The following is a 25,620-nucleotide window of genomic DNA, read 5'->3' as shown; positions in this document are numbered from 1 at the left end:
TACTTATGTTTGTATTTATTCTTGTGTTTATTGAATGTTAATTGTTCCAACGAAACAACATTGTTCAAATCTCAAAATTATAGTTAAAGGTTTCTTATTGCATATTCATACTTTCAGACGAAACTGCTTGGCCAATTTCCCATGGATGCATTTCCTCAATTGTGGTGCAATGTTTTCATCCCCATTCTTCACAACCATGCTGACAAAAATATGCTGGATTCTGCCATTCATTCAGCCTGCCAGGGGATCTCAGGTTTTTTGGACAAGGGCCAGAACACGTACAGTGATCTTCTATTGCTGGTAAGTGAACAATGAAGCCCTATTACATCTTTCACAAAAATGGTGTTTGTTAAAAGGTTTGTACCATGTTTTGTTTCAGATCTAACTTCCATATCGCTATTGTAACAATTATAATGGTCGTAATCATTCTGTAACTGCCGTGCATATAAATTACAGCCCTATCCACTTATACCGCATGCTTTTTACTGAACTTTGTCCTTGGAAACATGGTACATTACAGTTTTGTCACCCGCAACCCTTTTGTTTAAAATTATACACCTGGGCCGTAACTATAACATGGCTACTGTGTGTAGCAAGTTAATTGTTCTTTTTGTTTAAACAATCAATGATTGATGTAAAACAAGATGATTAGATAAGTAAAATATCGGTAAGTCAGCTTAACATAGTAAACATTAAAATTGTTTTATACAAAACTCAAAATAAAAAATTCTGAAATAAGTTTTACACAAGATGTAACAAAAACAAATTTAAGTGAATTATTTTTCAGCACACTCAGTTGAATCTCTTGTCCAAACTTCTTGCTCATTGCAATGAAAAGGTGCATTTACCAGTCACCATCGAAACTGTCAGTCATCTCTGGTTGTCATGGGAACCTGAAATGATACAGGAGGCAGTTTGCATTCAGTGTTTGATAAAGATGACAGAGTCAGCTGCTTCAGTTGTTGTAATCCTAGAAAACAGTGTTATTTTGAAGGTGAGTTTTGTCTCTTAAGAATATGAATCAGGCACTGTCCGCTTCATATATACATTCTAAATGTCTGCTCAACGCTATTTTCGCCCTTTGACTTTTTTTAGCAAAACAATAGAATGGAATAAGTTATTACAAATTTGTGATTTATAAGGCATAGAGTTGAACAGTATACATATTTAAAAGTGAAAAAGACTCAACAGATAACTTCTAAAAGTATTACATCTAAGTACCATAAAGACAAAACATTTTAAAAGAAATGCTGAAAAGGAATGTATTTCATGCTTCATTCCTGAAACTAAGTTATTATAAAGTTATTAATATAAGTTATAACACCTGCCCTACCTGGTTCATTATCTATTTTTCTCTTTTCTTCAGATCCTAGAGTTGCTGACTGCATGTACCAAAGAAGGCAATGTGAAAATGAAAGCCCACACATGTAGATTTCTGCAGTCATGTAGGAAGAAAACATTTGAACCAGATTCTAAGGTCAGATTTATAAGTGAAGTTTTGAATTTATTGCAATAGACAAAAACTTGTTGAAAATATGTTGGTGAGTCATATGAACAAAACATGCAAAAGTCTTTATTTACAGCAAATATGAATATGTTCAGTTTGGTGTTACTGTGTAAAAGATTGGTGTTGCTGTGTAAAAAATGTGTAAGAAGACTGAACAACCCCAACCCATTAGCTTATCAATTCATAAAATGTATCCAGATTGCTGGGTGCCTTGCTCTATTTTACCTCCAGTCAGGGGTCATCAATTCTGAATGTATATGAACTGCATGAATACTAAACAACACATTTTGTATATATTCAGCAGCCAAAATTGGTAAGCCAGCAACCATTTTTAGATACTCAACAAGGTTATTGCATATTCTTCAAGGCATAGATTATCAGCCACCTACCAGCCCTGTTTCACTCTCTGCCCTCGGACACTTGGCTCCTCATGCCTTATTTCAATTTCCCATGATTGTTATTTATTTATACGCTTTATAAAAAGTCTTACTCAATAACTTCTTGTTAAATTTATTCAGCAGCCACAAGTACTCAGCCTGCTGGCAAACCTGTTCCACTCCCTGCTGACTGATAACGACCCTGCCATCAAGTACCTAGCCCTACAAGCCTTTACACAGTTTGCTGAGACCACTCCCCATGAAGGCCTGGTACCGGAATGTTTAGCGGATGAACAGGCCTTACAGGACAACGTTGTGGCATTTCTTAGCAAGGTGAGAGGTTAAATTAGGTCTTGGTGTTGTTTATATTCTGCTTATTATGAAGTGAAACAATATTTATATATATATTTATTAATTATTTTTTTATTTATTAATATTTATTACTGAACAATATTCAGTAAAGAAAGAGACATTGTTTTCTGCTATCCTTCCATGATAATAAAACAGGTTTGAGTGTGTTTAAGTTATCAGTTTTATATCATTTATTTCATTAATATGGAGCTTTATTTTCACGCACTTTAATTTGCTGCACACTTCTTTAGAATTTTATGCTGTTGGCAAGCAAACACTTCAGCATTGGCCATAACTTAAAATATGTTGAAGATATTTATATAAAACTCACAACTTGTATTAACTATTTGGCAACCATGTTACACATTTTATCAATTTAACAGAAGTACAAACACTGACTGACGAAATATTTTTTTCAATGATATTTGTAAGATTTTTAGTTGTCCTTGTGAGCTCAGCTTGTGCTCAGTGGTCCACCTAATTAATCCTTAATCTCCAAAATGTTTCCCAGCTAAATATTGGATAAATATTTAGGTTCACTTTCAATGATTCAATTACATAAGTAGGCCTCTATTTGACTTTTTCTACTGAGGATAGTATTTTTATGAGATTGGATCTTAATTACTGTGAAATCATTAATGTTCGTGGGGCATTAATGTTCGTGGTTTTCGTGGGTAGGGTGATCCACGAATTTAAGATCCCACGAAATATAGACCCTTTATTCACTTTTTCAACTGCCATGTTATGTACATACTAGTTTATTCGTTACAGAAGTCGCAGTATACAGCGTTTATACCTGTCTCACTGTATATTTTACTATAATCATTAATTTGTTAATATATTATCTGCCTTTAACAAATAATAAACCAAATCAATTTAATGTGTTTTTATGAACCAAATGACAGAAGCACGTGTTTAAATGTGTGCTGTTAATGAAAATCTCCAAGTTTACCTGTGCGTGATGAGTATCGGTACTCTTTTTTTTTATTTAATGAAATAATTAATTGATTACATTTGTTACTGAGCACCCAACGTGACAAAGTACAAAACAATGAGTTCAATATGTTTATAAAACAAAAACATACGAATAAATATTTAAATGATCTTGTTTACTCAAATATATGCGCCTTTTCAGTGTTTTCACAGTTTGCAAATTTCTTAATTGGTATTCAATGGCTTCCCCTATCTGTATTTATTATCAGGATACATCTTCTTTTATGACCTTAATTCCCAATTAAATCGATAATGAGGTATATGCACTAATTGGCATCTCGTACCACTTTAGCGAGTGTCATAAACCGTGTGACGTAGAAGACGGAAATCACGGGCCAGCGCGTGGAGATTATGCAAATGATCTGGGACGATGGCATATTCAAACCACGAATTCATGTACCAACGAAATTGTATTTTTTCTGCAAACCACGAAATCTCATGCCAACGAATATAAATGATTTCACGGTATTATGTCCACTGATTTGGAATGTCACTAATATTCTCCTTTTCTTTTACAGACAAACAACATTCCATCATCATACACAGAAAGGGATTTTCTACAACTTCAACAATATACATTAGACCAACTAAGTAACAGATCTATCACCATTGAGGAGACCGAAGTTGCTTCTAGGAAAAATGTTCAAAGTTCTAACCGTGACATGTTGGATGATATTTCAAGCAATCTTCTGAATGAACAGGTAACAAGGCTTTGAAAATAAGATGACTAAAGTGACCTATAAATACGCATTATGCAATAAGTTTGCAATATTCCTGCTGTATAATTTAACCATAACTGCAACAAACACATGTAATTGAAACGCCATCAAGGTGCTCTGATAAAATGCACATGGACTTTGAATCAAAAGATTCTTTTGGTTAAAAAACAACGTTAATTAATTTCAAGTGGGACAAAAAAAGGTGTATGAAAGAAACAAAGAAATATAGCAATCTAATTATATCCTGTTAATATAAACCACAACTACGTATTCTGTATTTGTTTTGCAGCCTTCCTCTAAACGGAAACGGTGTGAGGAAACACCAGTAGATGATGTAAGAAGCCCTTTGTCTTTTCTTAATATAAATATTTTAACCGTCTTCTCACTATAAACTTATTATAAACCTGAGTTGAGATTGCTTGAAATAATGTTTTGATTCCTTGTTTAAAACAGATGTAAACTAAATAAATTAAAACTTATGTAAAGGGGGTTTCTCTAAATAACTATAGCTGAAAGTTTTAGTTCAACTTTGGTTACAGTCCACTAACTTTTGACAGAGTTATTGACTACTTTTCAAATTAGAATTTGCCAAAAAGTATGGTGTGTGGACAAAAGCTCATGAAGGGTTTACGGGATTCATATGACTTTTAGTACACATGTTTAACACCATGAAATAAAGGTCAAGTTAGACTTTGTTTACAAACTACCAACTTTTAATTGAACTAAATGATCTGGTTATAACTTAGAATTTTCAGATTTGGTGTCCGGGCAATAATTTATGACCAGTTAAATGGATTTAAATGAATTTTGGTACTAATCTTTAACACTATCAAACAGAGATCAAGGCTGATTTGGTGACAATTAACCAATGTGTCATGGAGTTATAACCACTTTTCAAAGAAATAGTACATCATACCTGTGTCCAGGTGGTGTGTTAGGGTATTAGTCACTCTTGTGACCCAAAAAAATGTTTTGAATAAAATATTAAATGCATCATCATTTTAAAAGTCTTCTATTATACACATTTCCATAGAAATACAAGTTTATTCTAACTGAAAAATAAGCAAAATAACCTAACACTGAAGATTGGTTTGTTAATTTCAATATATATACCAGGTAAATAAAAGTAATATTTGCATCTTTGATAAAAGGAAGCAAGCTAAAAACTCGCTATTTTATATAACAACTATTGTATAGTTCTTTTTGCTTGCTTGAACATTTGCATCAAAAACAATAGGAAGTACCTTAAAGTTAATATAAATTCATACATGCCATATCCCCAGGTGGGGGGGAAAATCCCTCGGAATTCCGACCAATCCCCTGGTCCCCCGCCGGGGGATCCATATCCCCTGGAATTAAAAAACAGACCTAAAATTATTGTAATTAGTGTGTTTTTCTGTATTTATTCTTTTATTATAAATGTTGATATTGCGCAAAATTTTGCCGTGTAAAAGTCCCCTGGTGTAATATCAAAATCACCTGGAATTCAGACCAAAATCCCCTGGGAAGCCTCTCAGAAATATGGCATGTATGTAAATGACTTTGGGAACAATTTCAAAAGGGTCTTAGCCCCTTTATCATGCTTTTGGCATGAATCCTCAAACTCAAACAGACCTCCCACAATGAGGATTGACAGTATTCGGCTATAAGAACCCATGTTACTACAAAGTACAATTGTTATCTTTATTTGACAATGTTAATTTCAATGTCAAAACTAAATGATATTTGCTAGATATCTTGGTTGTTACCTTTTCAATTGTAAGGTTATGAAGTGTTGAGTGTCTATAATAACAAGGAAGTTGATATTAGGTTCTGACTAATATCTTGGGAATAAAACCATAACCCCCCTGACTGGGCTGTGTATGGAGAATGAGATCTTGGATCTATTCAAATGTAAGGTTATGCACCAGTCAAACGTAACCTTCCAGGTGGTCCCCAGTGCCGGGTGAATGCAGTGGTTTTGTCTTTGCGCCAAAAATAGCGGGGAATGGGACTTACCTAGGGTCCCTTGGGTGCTGGGGCATTTGGCGGGGATTTTACCAGCAGTTTGTCCCCGCTTGGCGGAGATTTTAGCCGGGCTAAGGTGTACCTGAAGTCAAAGTCTTCACTTTTCCCTGGACCTAGGGGGGGGGGGGGCGTGGTTACAATAATAATCTTAGGATTAAAACCCAAAACCCCTGACTGTGCTGTGTATTGAGAACACGGCAGGTAGCGTAGTATCTGTTTTATAAGAGTGTCTCAAATGCAGGTTAAAAATCATGTAAATTCACAAATGAGCATGTTATACCATGATCTATGTGTTAATATAAATAGCTCATATTGGGCAAATCCAATTATCTCTTTGATGATCATTTTGATGTAATGATAAGAAGACAAAACTTTGATGTTAAAGTGACACTCTTATTCAAAATCAATACATACACATGTATAACAAACATAAATTTTGAGTGATATACCTTTAACTACATACTAAATAATGCATTTCTGGAAAATATTAATATCTGATAACAAGATTGTAACTGTGTATTTAATACCTGAAAACGCAAAAATACTAAATGATTGGTGAATGCTAAAAGATTTACTGTGATCTACATGTACTATCGTGTTATAAGGTAGAAATACCGTGTTTTCTGCACCTTTCTTTCAAATTAAACTCAGTATCCTTCAAAAGAACCATTGTTTTGCATGCGTTTGTCATTGACTGGGTTAAAGATTTTATTCCATGTCATGAATTCAAAAGTTTTCATCCAATTGTTATGAAACTGAGTCAGAATACTTGTCTGTATGTTTTATTAAATAATTATGAATATGTGTTACCACAGATGAAAAATAAGGTGAGATCTGAGGGAGAAAAAAATCCCTGTCAGAAGTTCATTAGTTTTTATCCAATTGTTATGAAACTTGGTCTGAATACTTGTCTGCATGTTGTTTGGAATTATTATTTATATGGGTCACCTCAGGTCAAAAACAAGATCACTAGTGGTAATAGTTCAAAAACAAATTCCTTGTCATAAATTCATAAGCTTTAATCCAATTATTATAAAACTTGGTAGGAATATTTGAATCCAACATATTTTTTTACCTATAGTTTGGCTCCGAACCAAAACTATCAATGGTACAAAAAAGCAATGTATAATAGCTGCCAGCTTACCATACATACTTGCAAAAAAACTGAAAAAAAAATTGTTTAAATAAAAAATCAGGCCGTAATGCCGAGTTCCGCGTGCCCCTTGTTCCATTTATAATATGCCTAAATTGTCATTGTACTGTTATCTTATAAACAAACTGAAAATTAAAATGGCAAATCCATGAGGATATTTTAATGAGACATATGCCTTTCATAAGAGTATTTGCACATAAATTATCAATTGAAACTGATCGATATACGGATATTGCAAGAGTCAATATGAAATGTTAAAGTCACGTCACACTCTTATTCAAAATCAATATGTACATATACATGTATAACAAACATCAATTTTTGAGTGATAAACTAACTAAATAATGCATTTATGGAAAATCTTAATTACTGATAACAAGATTGTAACCGTGTATATAATAGCTGAAAACACAAAAATATTAAATGATTGGTGAATGCTAAAAGATTTACTGTGATCTACTATAGTCTAATAAGGTAGACAATGCTATGTTTTATGTACATTTCTTTCAAATTAAACTCGGTATCCTTCATAAGAACCATTGTTTTCGACATTTATTCATCCTTTTTGGAATATTAAAACAATAGTATTAATTGTGGTAAATCTTATGTAGGAGTAAGAGTGCATCTTAAATGTTGCTCTTGAAATATCATATAAGATGAGAATAATATCATATTTTGTTGAACACTTTACTTAATAATAATGCAAATAATTAAAGATATTATAATTATCTAGGTTATATTTCTGGCCTTTTATAAAATATTTAAAGTATGTTTTAACTAACCACTTAAACTAGAAAGCTGTAGCTAGATAATCAAAGCAGCTGTGAAATTAAGACGGTCTACCCTGGAAATTTGTCTGCTTCTTAAATACTAACTTTATAATGTTTTTTCACTGGTTTAAAGGGACTAGACACCAGATGAGCCAAAATCAGCAAATTCAATATTTCCTCTAAACAAGCCTAGAATTGTGAAAAAAAAGCTAGTAAACTATGTGTTTGATAATACATTATGTTACATGATGAGTGTCGATAAACATTCCAACAATATTTTTAAAACTTACTGATTAGACATACCCAGTGGATTTCAAATTGGAAAATACGCAAAAACTACAAAATATATATGCGGTGTGATACATCAGTAAGTAAGATTCCATACGTTGAACACAATGATATCAATTTTATGTAATAGTTTAAGACAATTTTCATTTTTCTCTGCAATTGTTTCATTTGGTGTCTAGTCCCTTTCATATGACTCTTTTCTCTTTATTTTATTTGAAAAAGCTTGTATTATCATGTATGTCACAATGACTTTGTTTGTAGTGGCCATAGGCATTTATATGCTGCTTTTGTAAATAAACATTTAGATAAATTTGTTTCTCCATAAAACTAAAATGAATTGTTCCATATATTACAGGAAGCGACTACAGCTATTGATGGCCTTGACAATGCAGTGAAAGTGCTTGAAAAACTCGTGCAGGATGAGACATTTACTAGCAGTGATTCAAGACAAACATACATACAGAGACTTAAACATATGCATTGTAGATTGAATGGTGTTATTGATAAATGGGAATAGTCATTAATGTAATATTTATTGGATAACTGACTTTTAAGTATCATTATTCCATATACAGTGATTCTGCATTTTCATGTTATTATGAAAATAAATTTCGGCCTTGAGTCAAAAGCTCATTTATAACATTTAGTAATGATTGCTATGTAAAAGGGCTTTTTGTCGCATGTGAAGTATGGCAGACTTGGAAATTACTATGTCCAGGGTCATTCTGTGTCATTATCACCCAGCACTAGAAAATGGACGACATATCCGACTCCCACAATTTTACTTTTAAATGATCACTGAATTTTTTTCATGTATGTTTTTCTGTGTTTAAAATTCTTAGTATTTCAACCCCACAAACAAGTTCTAGGTGCATTGTATGTGTATATGGAGATATTAAAGTGACATCAATACATAAACATGTATAACAAACATCAATTTTGACTGATAAACCTTTAACTACTTACTAAATATTACATTGATGGAAAATATTAATTACTGATAACAAGATTGTAGCCGTGTATTTAATAGCAGAAAGCGCAAAAATATTAAATGATTGGTGAATGCTAAAAGATTTACTGTGGTCTACTATAATATCATAAGGTAGAAATACCGTGTTTTATCCTTATTTCTTTCAAATTAAACTTGGTAACCTTGATAAGAACACTTATTTTTGACATTTATTCATCCTTTTTGGAATAATAAAACAATAATATTTAATGTGGTAAATCTTATTTGTGAGTAAGAGTGCATCTTTAAGTGTTAAAGAGCATGTGTTATGAAGAACGTCTGTACGTCTGGTCATAAATTTGAGAACTGTCCGGTGGCGTTACGGATTATCGATGGTGTACAGTATTCTGTTACCAAGGTGACTTACACCAGACGTATGTTATATGACCGTAAATGGTGAACATTTATTCTATCAACGACTGCAACAGTCAAATTGTAACGTTTTACATAAAAAGAAAAACTATCCTATCGCCGCTACTCGAAATATTGAAGTGGCGGGCGCCTCTCCTTCCACCCCAGTTCCAATTTATCAGTGTGTTTATACCACGTGATAAATAACGTCATAAATGCTACGACGGCAACATTTGGCCTCAAATGAAGCCTTCAAACATTTCTTTTTCTTCATCAACCGCTCAGCCTTCGGTTTATTACCGGGGTTTGATTTGGTGATTAGTGTCCTCAAACACGTCGACAAACCTGTTTCCAAAATAACTTTGTGACAGTGCTCCATCAGGTGGCAGTTTTGTGAAAAGGTTTGTCGAAGTGTTTTAAAGCTTCACTCTCACAGTTATACCGTTTTTACAAAAAAATTATGTAAATATCTGCAAACCAATGCATTTTCGCAAAAACTGGCTGGTTTCAAGACAAAAATTAAAAAGTCAAAACGTTCAATCTGTGAGAGTGCAACTTAAAGAAACTAAACTCTCAAAATTATTTACATAACGGCACATGTAATGAAGATTTTGTAATGCATAACCGCAATTAAAATTCTCGAATTTGAAATAACCAGTATGTATTTTACAACGATTTTGAACAAAGCTATGATAGCTTATACTAAGTCACTCTCGTTGGCACGATGTTGCGCGAGAGTGTGGTCTTGTGTTGTGGGAGAAACCGGAGTACCCGGAGAAAACCCACTTGTCCGGTTTGTTGACCACTAACCAACATGCATGCGCCCAAGCCGGGAATCGAACTCGGGTCGCCTTGGTGAGAAGCAAGTGCGCTAACCACTACGCTAACCGGACAACATTTATGCAACCATACTTACATTAAAATACATAAACTTCATCCAAATATGGTCTATAGCAGCTTTTAAAAATACTATATCACCCGAAATTATTTTAACAAAAGAAAATATACCGCTATGAACTAAAACTGTAGCGTTTTATGAAAAAGTGCAAAATGTTATGTAGTTGGGTTAAACCATTGCGCAGATGGAAAGAGATAATAATCCTGAGGTCATCATTCTCATTCATCAGAGGTTCGATCGTGATAAATATAACGAGGTACGCATAGCATCATCACCCTGGTAAACGAGAATGGAGGTAATTTATTCATCAGCTCTACGTCTATTAGAAACCATATTTGTGACAGTTTCTCCATGTTTGTATCCGGGTTAAACCCTATTGTCTTCGAAGTCATAAGGTCAAAGGTCAAGTTCGTGGTGACCTTTAGATACAATTATTAAATAATCTTCCGAAACTTTTGGGGTAATGAATAATTTATATTTCATTGTCAGATACTTTAATACTTTTATTAACACTGACCCAAAAGGTTGTTTGTACATGTGATTTAAGCACCAATTTAAACTTGTTCATAATAGACAGTTATAGTTGGGCTTGTAACATGTTAAATAACAAAAACTCTTCATTTTTCTAATAATGGGGCTTTGTCCATATATATTTCTTCACAATAAATGATGCCTATTTCTTTGACCTTGTGCTTGAATAAACTTCAGTGTATAAATACATCAAAACGATTGAATTTAAATTTAAAGACCTCTTAACATTGATAATAGTGAGCAGTAACCTCCCTGTTATACTAGATACACTACTTCCTCTTTAAAAATACGAAGTGTTTTAGCACTTCCTCATTTCTAATCCTTACACCGTAGTTGCAATTGAAATCTAAAATTACTTCTGTATACATAAAAGGGGCTTTACCCGTAAAACCTTTAATACTGTGAACGACGACGACTTAGCAGCAATCTTGTCGGTTTTCGTGAAAGTCATGATTTTGTTACTTTTCCTATACGTGTACCTTGGTTTTACTTCTGGAACACAAAATGTCACATGCGGAGATTACTGCATTTGTCATGGTGATACGATGACGTGCACTGACTCAAATATTCCACGCTATATTCCGCGGAATATCACAGAGATTTTCTTCCAGGATGTGAATTTTGAGGACTTGGCGTTTCACATACATTCTCGCTCACAGGAATGGTCAGCCATAGATCGCTTGACATTGGAATCAACATCCAGTAAGGACATACGTTCGAGAATGTTTGAGAACTTAAATAACCTAGCATATCTAAAAATCAAAGGAGATCAATTTAGATATATCCATAAGTCTGCCTTCGTTGGCCTGGTTAAATTAAAAACTCTGGATCTTTCTAATAATGGCGCTTTGTCATTTGAGTCAGTTGGTATGGCTCTTACATTTACAGTTAATGGAACCTGCGTTCTTCAAAACCTCAAGACGCTAAATATTTCATGGATCGGAATGAAAAGCTTTACACCTGTGGACATGACTGAGGAATTCTTCGCCGACTTGGCAAATGGTAGACAGTTGAAACATCTCGATATATCACATATAAATCTTGGCGTGTTAGACATACGGAACTTTTACCCACTTTGTGACAACGGACTGGAGAGCCTCGTTATGAAGTCGAGTGTTATTTCATCCGTCAGTTATTGCTATATTCCTGGTAAACAGTGCTCAAATCTCAAAACGCTTGAGTTGCAAGGATCGTTATTTGCCAGTGGAATTCTTAACTATATTTCATTACTTTCAGAATTTCAGTGCACCGATCTTGTGTTTTATTATACTATAGACACGCTAAACTTGAACGATATTTTCAAGATTGAAATGCTCATTGGTCACCCAGATTTGCAGTTTGTGGCAAACCTGTCTGGATGCCCTTTTCAATTTAGAAGAATAGTTTTCGCTTACAATCAGTTAAAGTACTTAAATGTAAGTGTCCTTCTTCATCCTACAACTGCCAAGACTATACATTATCTGGACTTGTCAAACAATGTTATAGAGTACCTTTCTCCCGACTTGTTATCGCCATCTGTGAACTTACTTTCACTCAATATCTCTAACAACAAACTACAAACAATGAATCATAGGTTACCAGGACAATTTAAGCGATTACTCCTACCACTTAAACATTTGGAAGAGATAGGAATGTCAAGGAACCAATTAGAGGACTTGCCTGCCGATTTTTTCTCTGGCAATCCGAATTTGAAGCGTATAGATTTGTCTTACAACAAATTAAGGGTAGTGAGTTTTAAAATAAATAATTTGGACATGTTGAAAGTTTTAAACTTATCTGGCAACGACTTTCACGGCATAGATGCTCACACATTTATTATGTTTCAAAGTTCAAGTTCATTGTTCGTGGATCTTCGTAACAATCCATTGGAATGTGGCTGTAAAGACACAGATACGAAACTAGTCGATTGGATAAGAATACATGCAAAGCAGCACGCAAAGAGTGGTTACTACTGTGATTATGACGGGAAGCGATTTGATATTGTACGACACTCCACAAAAGAAGATATAGAAAACGACTGTGCCTTAAGGCTGTTAAAGACTGCACTTGCAGTATCCATTCCAACCGGGGTTGTCTTAGTAGCTGTATTCGTGGTTACGGCGGTATTGGTTCGTAGGCACCGCATGAAAAGAGAGGCAATATTGAAAGTTATTAAACAAATAAGAAAAGGCGAGTTTCGAAACGAGTTTTTGGTTTTTCTTTGTTTTGCTAGTGATGACATGGAACTCATTGATCAAGATATTTATCCACACTTAAATTCGACTTTTGAGGACATCACTGGTGTTGATAAGGAGTTCACTTGCAAAGGAGACTTTAATTTCCGCCCTGGATATCCGATATTGGTGGAGACAGAGAGATGCTTGAACAAATGTTCTGTGGTAGTGGCAGCAGTGTCCAGGACGTTTTGTCAACGGCATTGGTGTGAACGGGAATTACTTCACGCGTTCAACACTGGCAAACCGATCATACTTCTCATGCTTGAAAAGGTAGATAGGAATCAAATGTCGCCAGTTATCAACCAGTTCTTTGCGACATTCGTTCATGCTTCGTTGATTAAGGATGGGGACGAGTCTAAGTTGGTACCCGACTGGAGCGTTCTTTGTAAATCAATACTTGAATTGGCTGGGAAACAACCTTCTCCGTTACAGGACCAGGATTTACCTGAAGAAGAACCGGAAATTGTCGATGACGATCAAATACTTCTACTTTGATGCATTCCTAACGACTGGAGGTTCAACAAGTGTTAAATTCTTGTTTTCTCTCGAGTTCTCACATGTTAGTGTTAATTCACATAGTCGCAATAGTTTTCTGACTCACGGACGAAGTGTGTATTAAATGTTTCGATTATTAGAGTTGAAAAGAAATGTCGATCTTCTGACGATTTTATTATTATTTAGCTCGTTATTGCATTAGGTTATGTTTACATAGATTTTAGACAATGCATACTGTAACCCAAACCAAACGATCGTTTTATCTGCTTGGGTATTACATTTACTATTAGGGTATTTTGTGAATATATCCAGTACCTGCGCTTTGGTAACTAAAAACCACCGAGAGAAACAAAATAACCCTAGCCGAAAAGAGTCGCATGTGATCCTAAGCATATAAGCGTATTGTACTTGTTGTGATCCTAAGCATATAAGCGTATTATACTTGTTGTGATCCTAAGCATATAAGCGTATTGTACTTGTTGTGATCCTAAGCATATAAGCGTATCATACTTGTTGTGATCCTAAGCATATAAGCGTATTATACTTGTTGTGATCCTAAGCATATAAGCGTATTATACTTGTTGTGATCCTAAGCATATAAGCGTATTATACTTGTTGTGATCCTAAGCATATAAGCGTATTATACTTGTTGTGATCCTAAGCATATAAGCGTATTATACTTGTTGAAGTATTTAGGTCCTATTGTGTTGTGTTGTCTCCGGATTCCGCACCACACAATTGGTATTTATGTCCTGCCGTATATTTAGAACCGTATAGAAGTAGTACAACAAGTGTGGGGTTTTAATTATAATTGAGCTTTTTTCATGTTAACGATTTGTTTACTCAATTTATCATTGTAGCTCTATTTCATTGAGGTTTTACACTATATTTCAGTATTTAGTAGACATTTGATCACATTGTTTCGTAAATTAAACCCTGTTGTAAGCAAATGTGGTAGCTTGAGAAAATTGAATTTGTTTGTGCTAGTTTTTATGTAGCAAACATCAGTGTGTGTTAACTTTCACCAATCTATGTTTTTACGCTTTCTGTATATGCTATGATTATTCCATAATAACCATTGCATGAAAATGTATGCGTCTTTTGCAAATATGTTTGTGTGAAGACAGACTGCAGGTGTACACTGAGCTATACCGGCTGGCGGCGTTTCTGTGAACATATGATTGTATCCATTGACCGTTGGTAAACAAAGCTCACTTAAATCATCTAACTATTCTGAAAAATAAGAAGTAATGGGTGAGCGTAAGTCAACACAACTAAGCGATATCGTGATCTGGGTTTTAAAAGGCATGGACGAAATCTATTATGCGGTAGATACATAATTATATCATGTTGGTATTGGTTACAATACATTAATTCATGAAACCACTATACCTCGATTGAACTATGATCGATCAGGCTGAATTCAATTTGCCAATATGCTTTTTTTTAATCTCAATAGGATCCTTGCAAATATTCTTAACTTAAGATCCTCACACGAATTTATTTAGAATAGTTTGACTGTATTTCACGTATATGTTAGAGTTCATTTTGGCAATTACAGAAACTTGAGTGAACGCAGCCACACCGCTGGCAGAGAAAGCTCGTAAAATATTCTGTAGATAGCCAAAATCACTGGCACCGGATTTTCAAACTCAAACATTTTTTTAAAAAATCAAAAAAAAATCTTATAATTGCTTACTAAAAATTATAATAGCGAATATGTAAAAAAATATTGAATTTTTTTTTTTCAAATATGCACTTTGTACTGTATAATATTATACAGTACAAAGTGCATATTTGAAAAAAAGGATTTTTTTTTTATTTTTTAAAAAAATGTTTGAGTTTGAAAATCCGGTGCCAGTGGCCAAAATCAACTCTAACTTATTTGGTGTTCGAACAAAGTTGACCCACTAGCTCCGCCCTTTGTGTAGTCACGTGTTGTTTTGGAGCAAACGTTAAACAGCCCAGGTAATAGTTTTATTAAATGAGTGCCATAGAATTACCAAATAGGTATTTTTTCAACGCACAAAACTTTACTTGGATGACCTCGTTAAGTGTTTTATTCATAATGATCAACAAAAGATTAGTAGACATATTGGTATTCGGGATCATTACGTAGTATTCAACTGCCCCCAGAAAACGGCAGATGTATCTGTTACTTCGCGCATGCGCAGATGGCAGAGCGATCTATGAAAAACAGACGACTTTACCAAATCATGTAGATCGATACTCTCAACGAAAATACATGTTTGTATTCACAGTCATATCTGCTCTACATGATATGGAACTACAGTATATGGGTAATCATCGAATGTCACTGGCCCACAAATATATGCCAAATACAGGTATTGCTTTCTACTAAGTCTCAAATCTGCACCTGGGCAAATTCTACACGCAAAGTTCTACATATGCATTTTGAATATGATTTTTAATGAATAACAGGATATGACGTCGTTTGACGTCTGCGACAGAAACTTTATGATATTCCCGCGAAAGATTGTTTTATCAGAATTGTTTACACAAACACTGTCAAACATTTAAGGAATGAATTGCGGGATTGATGTCATTATCGGAATATGAACGCAATTGGGCTTGTCAAAGTGTGTGGAGTCCGAAGGAATGGAAGATGAGGTGTAACGTGGGACATCCTCTTTTAGGGTGACACTATGAAATATTGCTATTAAAAACTTAAAAACGCTGATTTATTTGAAAACCTTTATAGTATCATCGGACAGGAAATGTCAAGACCGTTATTATGATATCGTATATTAATATTTCGTGCACACTCGATATATCTGTAATGTTGGTGGAACTGTGAAGATCGACGTATTTCGTAATTGACGCCATGATCTTGCGCGACATCTAAATGATTGGTGAGTGCTTAAAGATTTACTGTGATCTACTATCATCTCATAAGATAGAAATACCTAACTGTTGGATTTATAAAGTATTTAAAATTTGAAGAAGTCCCCCCACTCCCCGAATAAACTTAATATTTTGTTTCAGGTATTTTCCAAACAGTTTGTCATCGATGGATTCCTAAACACAGAAGTAAATTTCAACGCTAAGAAAATGACGTTCTTGTCTTCAAAATTCGATCGAAAAGGGGATGGTCTCTATACAACTTGACAAGAAATGTTACATTAATGAACCAATATACATCCACCGCTATATTTACCGTCAAAGTAGAGAGAAAATTCGCTGTATTTTAAATCTCTTCGCAAATAATTTTGTAAACAAGTGCTTTCATCACATCTCATTTTCTCCAGCATAATAATACCATTATGCAGATGGCCTAATGATATGTTTTTCTGCATGTAATTTTGCTCCATATGTGTGCACTTGGTCAGAATTTTGATCAAATGTATTATGTTTTAATTTATTTTATGAACATAGTGTATTGTGTCAATACACTTAAACACCGAATAAATTGAGTTTGTGGTTAAGATTGTAGAAAAACAGAATACATCAGACATAATGCTTATATTTTCAAATATATTTGTAACTATAGAAACGGAAGCAACACAAACCGCGACTCAATTTAGTATGTAAATACCGAACAGCATGTAAAGATTGAAAGTAAATCACGGCAAACGTGTACAAATACAACGTATTTTTATAAAGCAATATAGTTAGACGTAATAGTGTAAAAGTAACTAGTCCACGGTTTTCCGCCTGCATCGAACAACAATGGTTAAGATAACAATGAAGAAGAGTAACGACCCCACACAATATTAAGGCATTTATGTAAATATACTGAAAGCAACACTATGAAATGTAATAACAAAAACACTAGCTTTGCAAAAACCAAGCGTTGCAACTAGCAAGTAAATTATTACAATGTGAATATTGTCCTGTACACGCTGGACATCCCTGTTGGATAAGTACATGTTATAGTAAAGAACAACTCTGTTATCTTCGGGGAAATCAGCGTAGACGATGGAGCCACAATATCATATGTATGTCCGGTGTAATAGTTGATATCCAAAATGTCGGTGAATCCTTCTCCGGATCCCACAACGAGGCTGCAAACAACTGGAATTTCCGGAAGAGTATCGAAGGCCTGTTCCCAGTCGATGTGAATAAGATGCTCGTTTCGAGTTACAAGTATAGGGCTTCCTGAAATTATAGTAATTGATTGCCTCTGAAGTTGTCAAAGTATTATTTAGACAAACAATGGATATATAGTCTTATACATCTTACACAAATCCTATTTCTTATCTGTATATTATATGTTAAAGATCGATACATTAATTACATTAAAGATGAATGCTGCCTTTAAAACTGCTTCCTCAAAATTATATGTATGTCTATTTCACATATTTACAAGTGTAAAATAACATATAGACACAATTTTTATATAGATATATCCAAAGTTAAAACTAACCAGACATAAGTTTCAGCAGTATAATTTTTCTTAATATGTTTATCTAAGTAGTTATTGACACACTGTAGATAACTCGGATTTATGTTGATTAAATGTGCAATAAAATGTAGCGCAGTCACTTAAACATATTGTTCTGTCCGTGTCACTATTTAACCACTTGATATGCCCGAACCGCTGTGTACCAGTCGTATTTGAACTTATCGTGTACGAACATTGTTTGTGAAAAATACTCGCTGTATTGTAAATCTCTTCGCAAAAATTTGAACCTTTCAGACAAACGGTGTGAACAAACTTATGCTATTTCCGAAGCTACGTTTTGTGAGCATGACAATTCAATTTTATGAGTGTTTAAAATGTTATAAATTGCTTTATCAATGTTAAAGTTAATTTAGAATACTCTTTTCGCTATGAATACGTGAGTTACACGCCAAATAATCTTTAAAGTCGTTGTAGGGTACTATATGGTCTTACCTGACAAAGCTGGAGGCTGACTGATAATGAATATGGAAGCATGAACGGCCTCACTTCTATGCTGTCCGGTGTTTGTAGCCCTGACGCTTACGTTCAATGTTTCTGTATTGTGTAATGTTAGCCCGCGAGCACTTGCCACCGTCTTCAAGTGAACATTTGTCCAGTCTACAATAGTGGCATTTCTTTCGTCCGATATGCAATATTCGTAAAAGTCAATACCGGATGTATCTTCGAATCCTGACCAACTGATTTGCACCAAGGATGTGTTTGATTGTAATTTAACCGGGCCTACAGTAAGCGGCATTGAGCTGAACAGACCTTCGTTAACTGGTTATATGTTAACTGTCACTTGGTTTGAAGTAATGAAATCCATGGATACGGTATTAGAAGCTACAGTTTTCGTCGTTGCTAGTTCAACATTGTTGACACAGTTGATATTGACGTACACCTTATCGCCGTGTTTAAGTTGTAGAAGGTTCGACTCACACGCTGACAGAGTATCCGCAAACCATTTGTCTTGTACATCGTCTTTGTTTGGAAACATTCCTGCAACATAATGCAACATCTAGTATAAATAGCATACGTAGTGTTATATGAATCAAATTGGTAATATTTTGTGTAAGTGATTTTCTTGTAGAAGTATAAACTGAATTCTAGTCCCTCTAGCGAACTTGAAAACTATGTATACTAAGTATAACGTTTGATTTAGACTTACCAACAGAACAAGTACAATGTATAATATCGCTCTCATCGTCTTGCGCATTCCAGGTTGCATTGATCTGAACTCTTGAATCTATTTCACCCGACTCATTGACATAGACTACCGTTGCTAAAGCCTCCAGATCAGTGATAATCGGAGAAGTATGGTCAATAATAATTGGTTCTGTTGACTGGAAAACTGATCTCAGGCCTGCATGATTCTCAGCAATAATCGTCGTATATACTTTCATCGCATGCACAAGGTGACCTTTAATAACCACACTCATTATATCAACATGAATATGTGTTAATGGCTGAATTTGAAGCCCTCCAGGTGTGGTACCTGCACCAATTTGTACCTGGAATTAAACCATAACGGCATGAAGATCATCACCATTATTTTTGTATATGAGATATAAAAGAACTTTAAATGATAAATATCATAATTATACTACACATATATAAAGCTATGCATTGTGCATTAACCTCCAATATAGTCAAAACAGGTATACATACATACATACGACTTAAACATACAATACTACCTAAACGAAACATTAAATACTAACCCTTTTTTACTAGTGTTATAAATCATGTAAAACGTGTTTCAGAAAAGGTAATGCAAACTAACTATAAGATAAGAACTATTGCATACCATTTTCAGATCACTTTCTTTATCCTGAATCATAGCAGTAACAGCTACAGAATCATGTCTTATTTGCCGAACATGAAGAGCTTTTGCGTTGTTTTCAATAATAGACGCACATCTTTGTAAATGAGTTGTTTCTAAGATGTTAGTGAAATTATTATTATTTTTTTCAACACTAATGGTAATATTCTGGGCCCCTTTTTCCATTGACTCAAACGTATATGAAAATTCAGCAATTTGTTTATGATTCAGAGCAGTTTGGAGTCTGGTCATGAAACGATTGATTTGAAGAATAACTGAGTCTACAAAAGTATTTTTAATAGACCCTTCAATTCTGTATACGGTATCTTTGTCTAATTTTGCAACAATTGTCTTCGTCCCATTAACCTTCGAATCGTCCAACAATTCAATGACATCCGTATGTTCAAACTGGTTACAATAGTAGCCTTTGGGTGGAGAAGGATCGATGATGACACCTGGTGATACAATAAGATGACTTTCATGTTCCGCGGCATCAATGGCCTTGACCACACCGTAATAAACGCTGCCAGGAATCATATCTAAATCCTTGATGGTAAAACTCGTCATGAGATAAACTTGTGTAAAATTCGTAATAGAATAAGGAGGCACTTGATTTTCCACAACAGCAACATAGTAACTGTTTATTCCTGAACAATGGTCCTGAAACCCATGCCACGAAAGTCCTAGAGATGTAACGGATGATTGGTATGCAACGTTTTTATACGCATTTGTATTATAAACAACGCCATCTGATGGTGGGGTCGTATCGATTATAAATCCGTCCGACGAAACCGAAGTGTGAAGCCCTGCAGTATTCACGGCAGTGACAGTAAAATAGTATCTAACGGCGTGCTCCAAAGTCAGATTACCGATGGAAATATTTGTTTTCAATCCCATATTCGCTGATGCAAATACATCATCAACTGAAACAATTACAACTTTTTAACAATAACAGTATCATTAACAAAATCTTGTTACCTATCAAATTCAAAAAATAACAAAAGGAGCTTATATTGTTTACCATAAATAATTAATTCAATCGAAAACTTTTTAACATGGTTCTCTATTTAGGTACCGTTTGGTGAAGTTCCTAAGGCAACTGAGTAATGTTGTATATGGCTCTGTTGCTCACTAAAGACCCCGGACCAACACGCCGAAATCTCATCCGTCCAGTCTATGAAGTCAAGATCTGTTGCACAATCACCTATGCCTTCGATAATATATCGTCCTCTACGCACACTTGGGGGAGTTTGATCAATTTTAATAGATTCCGACGTAAATATGGCGGATTTATTTGGTCCATACCAAGTTTTAACGTATATGTCGTAGAGCTCGCCATGAATAAGAGATCTATTGATAGGCAAGCAGTGAACAAATTCTTGTCGCAAACCTATATCAACCCAGGGAAACTCCTTTTGTAAATCGAAAATCCCTTCTCCATGCGGCTGATTGTGAATTCCAATACTCCACTCAAATCTATGAATGTCTGGATCCTTTCTCGAGTGTTCGATCTGAGTCCAGTGCCCGGCAAGACAAGCTGATGATGCTGTTAAAGTCAAAGGCTGAAACTGAAGGCCTCCAAAAACTGCAAACCGTGCCACTTCGTTATCAGTCGTGTTAAATGCATCAATCTCGACGCACGACATATTTGTTTCAACTTCAATACATGGCTTTCCAACTACAGCGCATGTGCAGTCCTTGTTGCAAAAATGAACGCCACAAGAGTGCTTCTCTAGTTCGAGTATTCCCCGCTGATTTTCAATAATAACGGCAGATGTCACACTTGACAATGCAAATAGGGATACACGTGCAACCGAGCTGTTTAATCCTACACCGTTTGCAGTCCAGACAGAAACAATTATAAGATTATCAGGTTTTAAAGCTTCTTGAAGTGTGAAATTTCCATGTTGTTCATCAGAAGTTTTATCATGTTTTTGGATGAGGACACCACCGGAGAGTTCCTGCTTACTGAAATATCTTGAAACAGTCATAAAATATCTATCAAGATTCCTGATCGTAGAAACCATACCAAGTCAATGAGATTTTGGAGTGGATTCCACTGGTATCTCTATAATTTTCCCAAAGCATTTGTGGTTTCAGACCACCCTGGTGAGGTGGAGTAGAGTCGATAAGAATATCATTTGTTCTCTCTGTTGAGCAAAGCCCTGCTGCGTTACAACTAGTAATGACAACAAAATATGTGTCACCATTATGCAGCCATTTCCTTCCATCTAAGTTAATAGTGAAGTGTTTTTCCGACCCGAGATGTATTTTTTCAACTGGTGTGTGTCCTTCATGATGGGTAAAGAGTGATAACTCGTGGTTAAGTATCGGGCTTTCGTCGTCTAAAAATTCCCAAGTAACTCTAATAATTGACTTTTCCCATTGAGCGCTTTTATCCTTTACAGTGTTATAATCAAGCAATATCGAAGGTTTTATTTTGTTGTACGGAGCTGTAATGTCCACGAAAATCGCATCGGATGCACTTGAAACCTTCATTCCGACTCCATTGAAGGCCCAAACAGTTGCAAAAAATGGCTGATTTATGGGCAGAGCTATACTAGACTTTATCATATAAGAGTGTAGAAGGGCATTGGATGACGGAACAATGTCACACATGTTTTTCTGTCGTCCTAAACACACTTCAAAATGATCGATATCTGACTGAGGGTCCTGAAATCCAGCCCACTGTAGTTTCAGTGAGGTGCTGTAAATATTAATCTATCATAATTAGAAGATCGTTTTGAAAAGTATTGTTTAATTTTATAGTGTGTAGAATTGCATGGATACCGGTTATACAAACTGTGGTAAACATTGTGTTTTATACTGACTTTAATGGCACATATCTGCTGTGATGGATACCAGACCCTGCTTGTACACGACCCATAATTGGTGGGGAATTGTCCAGTATTATTCCATCTGACGATCTTTGTGTACAAAGGCCAGCTTTATTACAGCTTTCTACTGTTGTATAATATTTATCTCCCGGAATAAACGGACCATTCCAAAAAATATCTGAAAACCAAACAGACACATACAAATCGAAGCATGCTTATCAATATACAAACCAAACAGCTGACAAAATACGCATAAAACTATAAAGACACATATAAATCTACCTTGCTCCAACCCAACGTTTGTAAACGACCGCACGTCCGTAGCGAAGTGGGATGTTCCAAGTCCTGCACTGAAATAGTCTATGTCGCTTACAATGTCTGAGAAACCTTTCCAGTTGGCATGGATCGTGTATATGTCTGATTGATAGTCAAGGTCTACCTGAAATGCAAAGCGCGGACACTTTTCATTATGTATAATTTATCGTATGTGCTTATGTATGTGTACAGTTATATACGTTGGCTATTATAATGTTATTATGTGGAAATATACATGCTGTCCATGTTTATTACACTTCTTTTCATGCTTTTCGATGAAATAAGGAGTTTTATCAGTGAAATAACAACCGTGATTTGATTTTCACTGCAACCTAATTAAGGAGTGAACATATCAACATTGGTTGAAGTTAAATATCGAAAAACATCAACCTTGCTTTCCCAGTTTCCATCCAAAACGTGTCCTCCATGAGGTGGTGTTCTATCTAAGACAAATCGTTTTGACACGATTGCACTCGGAATATCTGCCCTGTTGATCGCCTGTAAAAGTTCAGTTCAGTTACAATAATTATACTGTCACATGAATACATTGTTACGATATATCATTTACACGTTTGATCAATTTGATACTTTTACATTTCTTTCCAAAAGCTGAAAGCAGCTTACCTGCACCAAAATAAAGTATTCATGGCCTTCTAGGATATTCGAATAATGAAGATCAATATTGAAATGATCTGTATAATACTTTGTCATAGATAAGGTATCGACCATGATGCTGCTCGATCCGATTCCGACGTTGTAATGACTAATACCGCTGTGATCGTCATGAAACCCAACAAGTCTTATGCTTATTGTGTCACTGCTGTAATATGCATGGTGTTGGTCAAAGTGAATAATTCCCTCCGTTGGTGGCGATGTGTCCGTGACCAACTCTGTGGAAACAACCACTGAAGAAAGTCCAAAATGGTCAGATCCTGCAATACAAAATATAAACTTGTCTTTTGTTTTTATTCTTCACCTTACCAAATGATTTTGAAATATGCAAACACTAGCTAAAATGGCTTTTAAGGGATCCGTGTGTTACCATATTTCTTACTTTCTAAGGAAACGCCGCTCAATACAAAGTCGTAATTCCTATTATGATGGTCATTTGTAATTTATGACATTAGTTTAAAGTAATACTTATTCGTCTTTGCTTGGATCATTATTTTAGTCTGTATCATGCAAACTCGATAATACTGTTGATTGTATGAACATGTATATTTGACTATTTTATCACTTATCGATAAACAATTTAAGGTTTTGTTATTTTATTATACTGTCTTGAATCTTGAATATTACCGTTTACAGTAAAATAAACAGCAGTGCCATCAACAACGCCAGTTAGAGCTAACATGACAGCCCTTTCTCGTCCTGTGTTACGAAACGAAAAAATATCGTCTCGATTCGGACTGGAGCCTGTACAAAACAGTATTGAGAGTATTATGAAGTGTTTGCATTAACAGTAAAAGTAATTTTGTTAATAGTTAAAGAATTGGTTTATGAAACTTATTTTAGAAATACAATTCAAAACAAACTGTAGAAAGATTGTTCATATGAGGGTCCAACAAATCCGAGAAGTATACGTACCGACGCCGATGGAGTAATGTTGTATGTCCTCTGGATATCCTAGAAGAGTGGCCCCTGTTTCTTTATGAAACGAATCCCATGTGATAACAGCATGTTCAATGTCAGTTATATACCCATTGACGTTTTGAATATCAATATTACCAGGGATGGGGGCAGTGTTGTCTAAAATAAATCCGTCACTGCAAGACTTAATTTCGTCAAGTGATTCTGTATACCACTCCCTTTCAACAACCGTCGCGTTCGAGGAAACGCACATATAGAATGTTGCGTCAAGAAACACATCGGTTTCTTTGAAAATAGCAAAACCATCCGATGTGAGCTTTTCTTTTAAACATGATACATCTGTGTCGCAACTATCGGGTACATGTCTTGATGTCATCAAATACCAAGATACGTTACGCTCATTCGCGTGCATAACTGCTGCGGCTGGCCTAAATTTACGAGTTCCAAAGTCAAGTTCGTTGTCATGTAAGAACGTATACATGTCGCCAACATCCGAACTGTGAATTATCTAATAAAGATAAAATAATCCAAATACAAGTAAGAAAATTAATGAGTTTCATGTAACTTGTTAAAACGACACTATGTTCTTAAAATAGAAATATGAAGATAACTGAGTTAACTGTAAATTGTTCAAACGTCACCTAAGTATTACGGGTGTTTTAAACATTCAGAAATTAACAGCTTTACCGATTTAATTTTCGTCCAGGATTCCGATCTTGTATCAAAGTCGTAAACAACATTTGCATCGTAAGTTCCAAAGTCCAACTTTGCTAGCCTTTTGCATCTACTCAATAATTGTCCGCTAACTGAGAATGCTTTAATACAAGCATATGAAGAAATAAGTCCATGGACGGGCAGTACAACACAGTCTTCAACCTAAGATAGAAAAACATTATATAAAATTAAAACCCAGTTCGGGATAAAGTAATGATTATTTAAGTTGAGCTCCAAATGTATAACCATCCAAAACAGCTCTAAGGAATTAT

At 35.0% G+C, this 25,620-nt stretch overlaps 3 protein-coding genes across 3 annotated transcripts in view; 1 reads left to right on the top strand and 2 right to left on the bottom strand.

Moving 5' to 3' along the window:
• The window catches only part of LOC128224126 (uncharacterized protein C1orf112 homolog), a 55,460-nt gene extending 46,236 nt beyond the window's left edge, over positions 1–9,224 (top strand). Inside the window, exons 18-24 of the mRNA XM_052933813.1 lie at positions 118–300; positions 788–994; positions 1,367–1,477; positions 2,026–2,217; positions 3,747–3,929; positions 4,237–4,281; positions 8,521–9,224. Coding sequence (XP_052789773.1) covers positions 118–300; positions 788–994; positions 1,367–1,477; positions 2,026–2,217; positions 3,747–3,929; positions 4,237–4,281; positions 8,521–8,682 — 1,083 coding nt within the window. The 3' untranslated portion in view covers positions 8,683–9,224. The remainder of the gene's footprint in view (positions 1–117; positions 301–787; positions 995–1,366; positions 1,478–2,025; positions 2,218–3,746; positions 3,930–4,236; positions 4,282–8,520) is intronic.
• A 7,909-nt stretch (positions 9,225–17,133) lies between these two features.
• On the bottom strand, positions 17,134–21,871 carry LOC128223858 (uncharacterized). The gene is made up of 5 exons (XM_052933287.1): positions 20,968–21,871; positions 19,878–20,815; positions 19,239–19,581; positions 18,524–19,069; positions 17,134–17,784 (listed from the first exon to the last, which is right to left on the bottom strand). Exons 1-4 carry the CDS (start codon positions 21,536–21,538, stop codon positions 18,855–18,857), a joined length of 2,067 nt encoding a protein of 688 aa, XP_052789247.1. The 5' UTR covers positions 21,539–21,871; the 3' UTR covers positions 17,134–17,784; positions 18,524–18,854.
• The window catches only part of LOC128223857 (uncharacterized), a 43,213-nt gene continuing 39,463 nt past the window's right edge, over positions 21,871–25,620 (bottom strand). Inside the window, exons 9-16 of the mRNA XM_052933286.1 lie at positions 25,322–25,510; positions 24,632–25,142; positions 24,344–24,460; positions 23,669–23,976; positions 23,435–23,542; positions 23,012–23,168; positions 22,724–22,907; positions 21,871–22,599 (exon numbers count right to left, since the gene is read on the bottom strand). Coding sequence (XP_052789246.1) covers positions 21,894–22,599; positions 22,724–22,907; positions 23,012–23,168; positions 23,435–23,542; positions 23,669–23,976; positions 24,344–24,460; positions 24,632–25,142; positions 25,322–25,510 — 2,280 coding nt within the window. The 3' untranslated portion in view covers positions 21,871–21,893. The remainder of the gene's footprint in view (positions 22,600–22,723; positions 22,908–23,011; positions 23,169–23,434; positions 23,543–23,668; positions 23,977–24,343; positions 24,461–24,631; positions 25,143–25,321; positions 25,511–25,620) is intronic.

Source organism: Mya arenaria, chromosome 17 (assembly GCF_026914265.1).
Source record: "Mya arenaria isolate MELC-2E11 chromosome 17, ASM2691426v1".
In the NCBI taxonomy this organism is placed as follows: domain Eukaryota; kingdom Metazoa; phylum Mollusca; class Bivalvia; order Myida; family Myidae; genus Mya; species Mya arenaria.
This window is presented reverse-complemented; position numbering and strand designations above follow the sequence as displayed.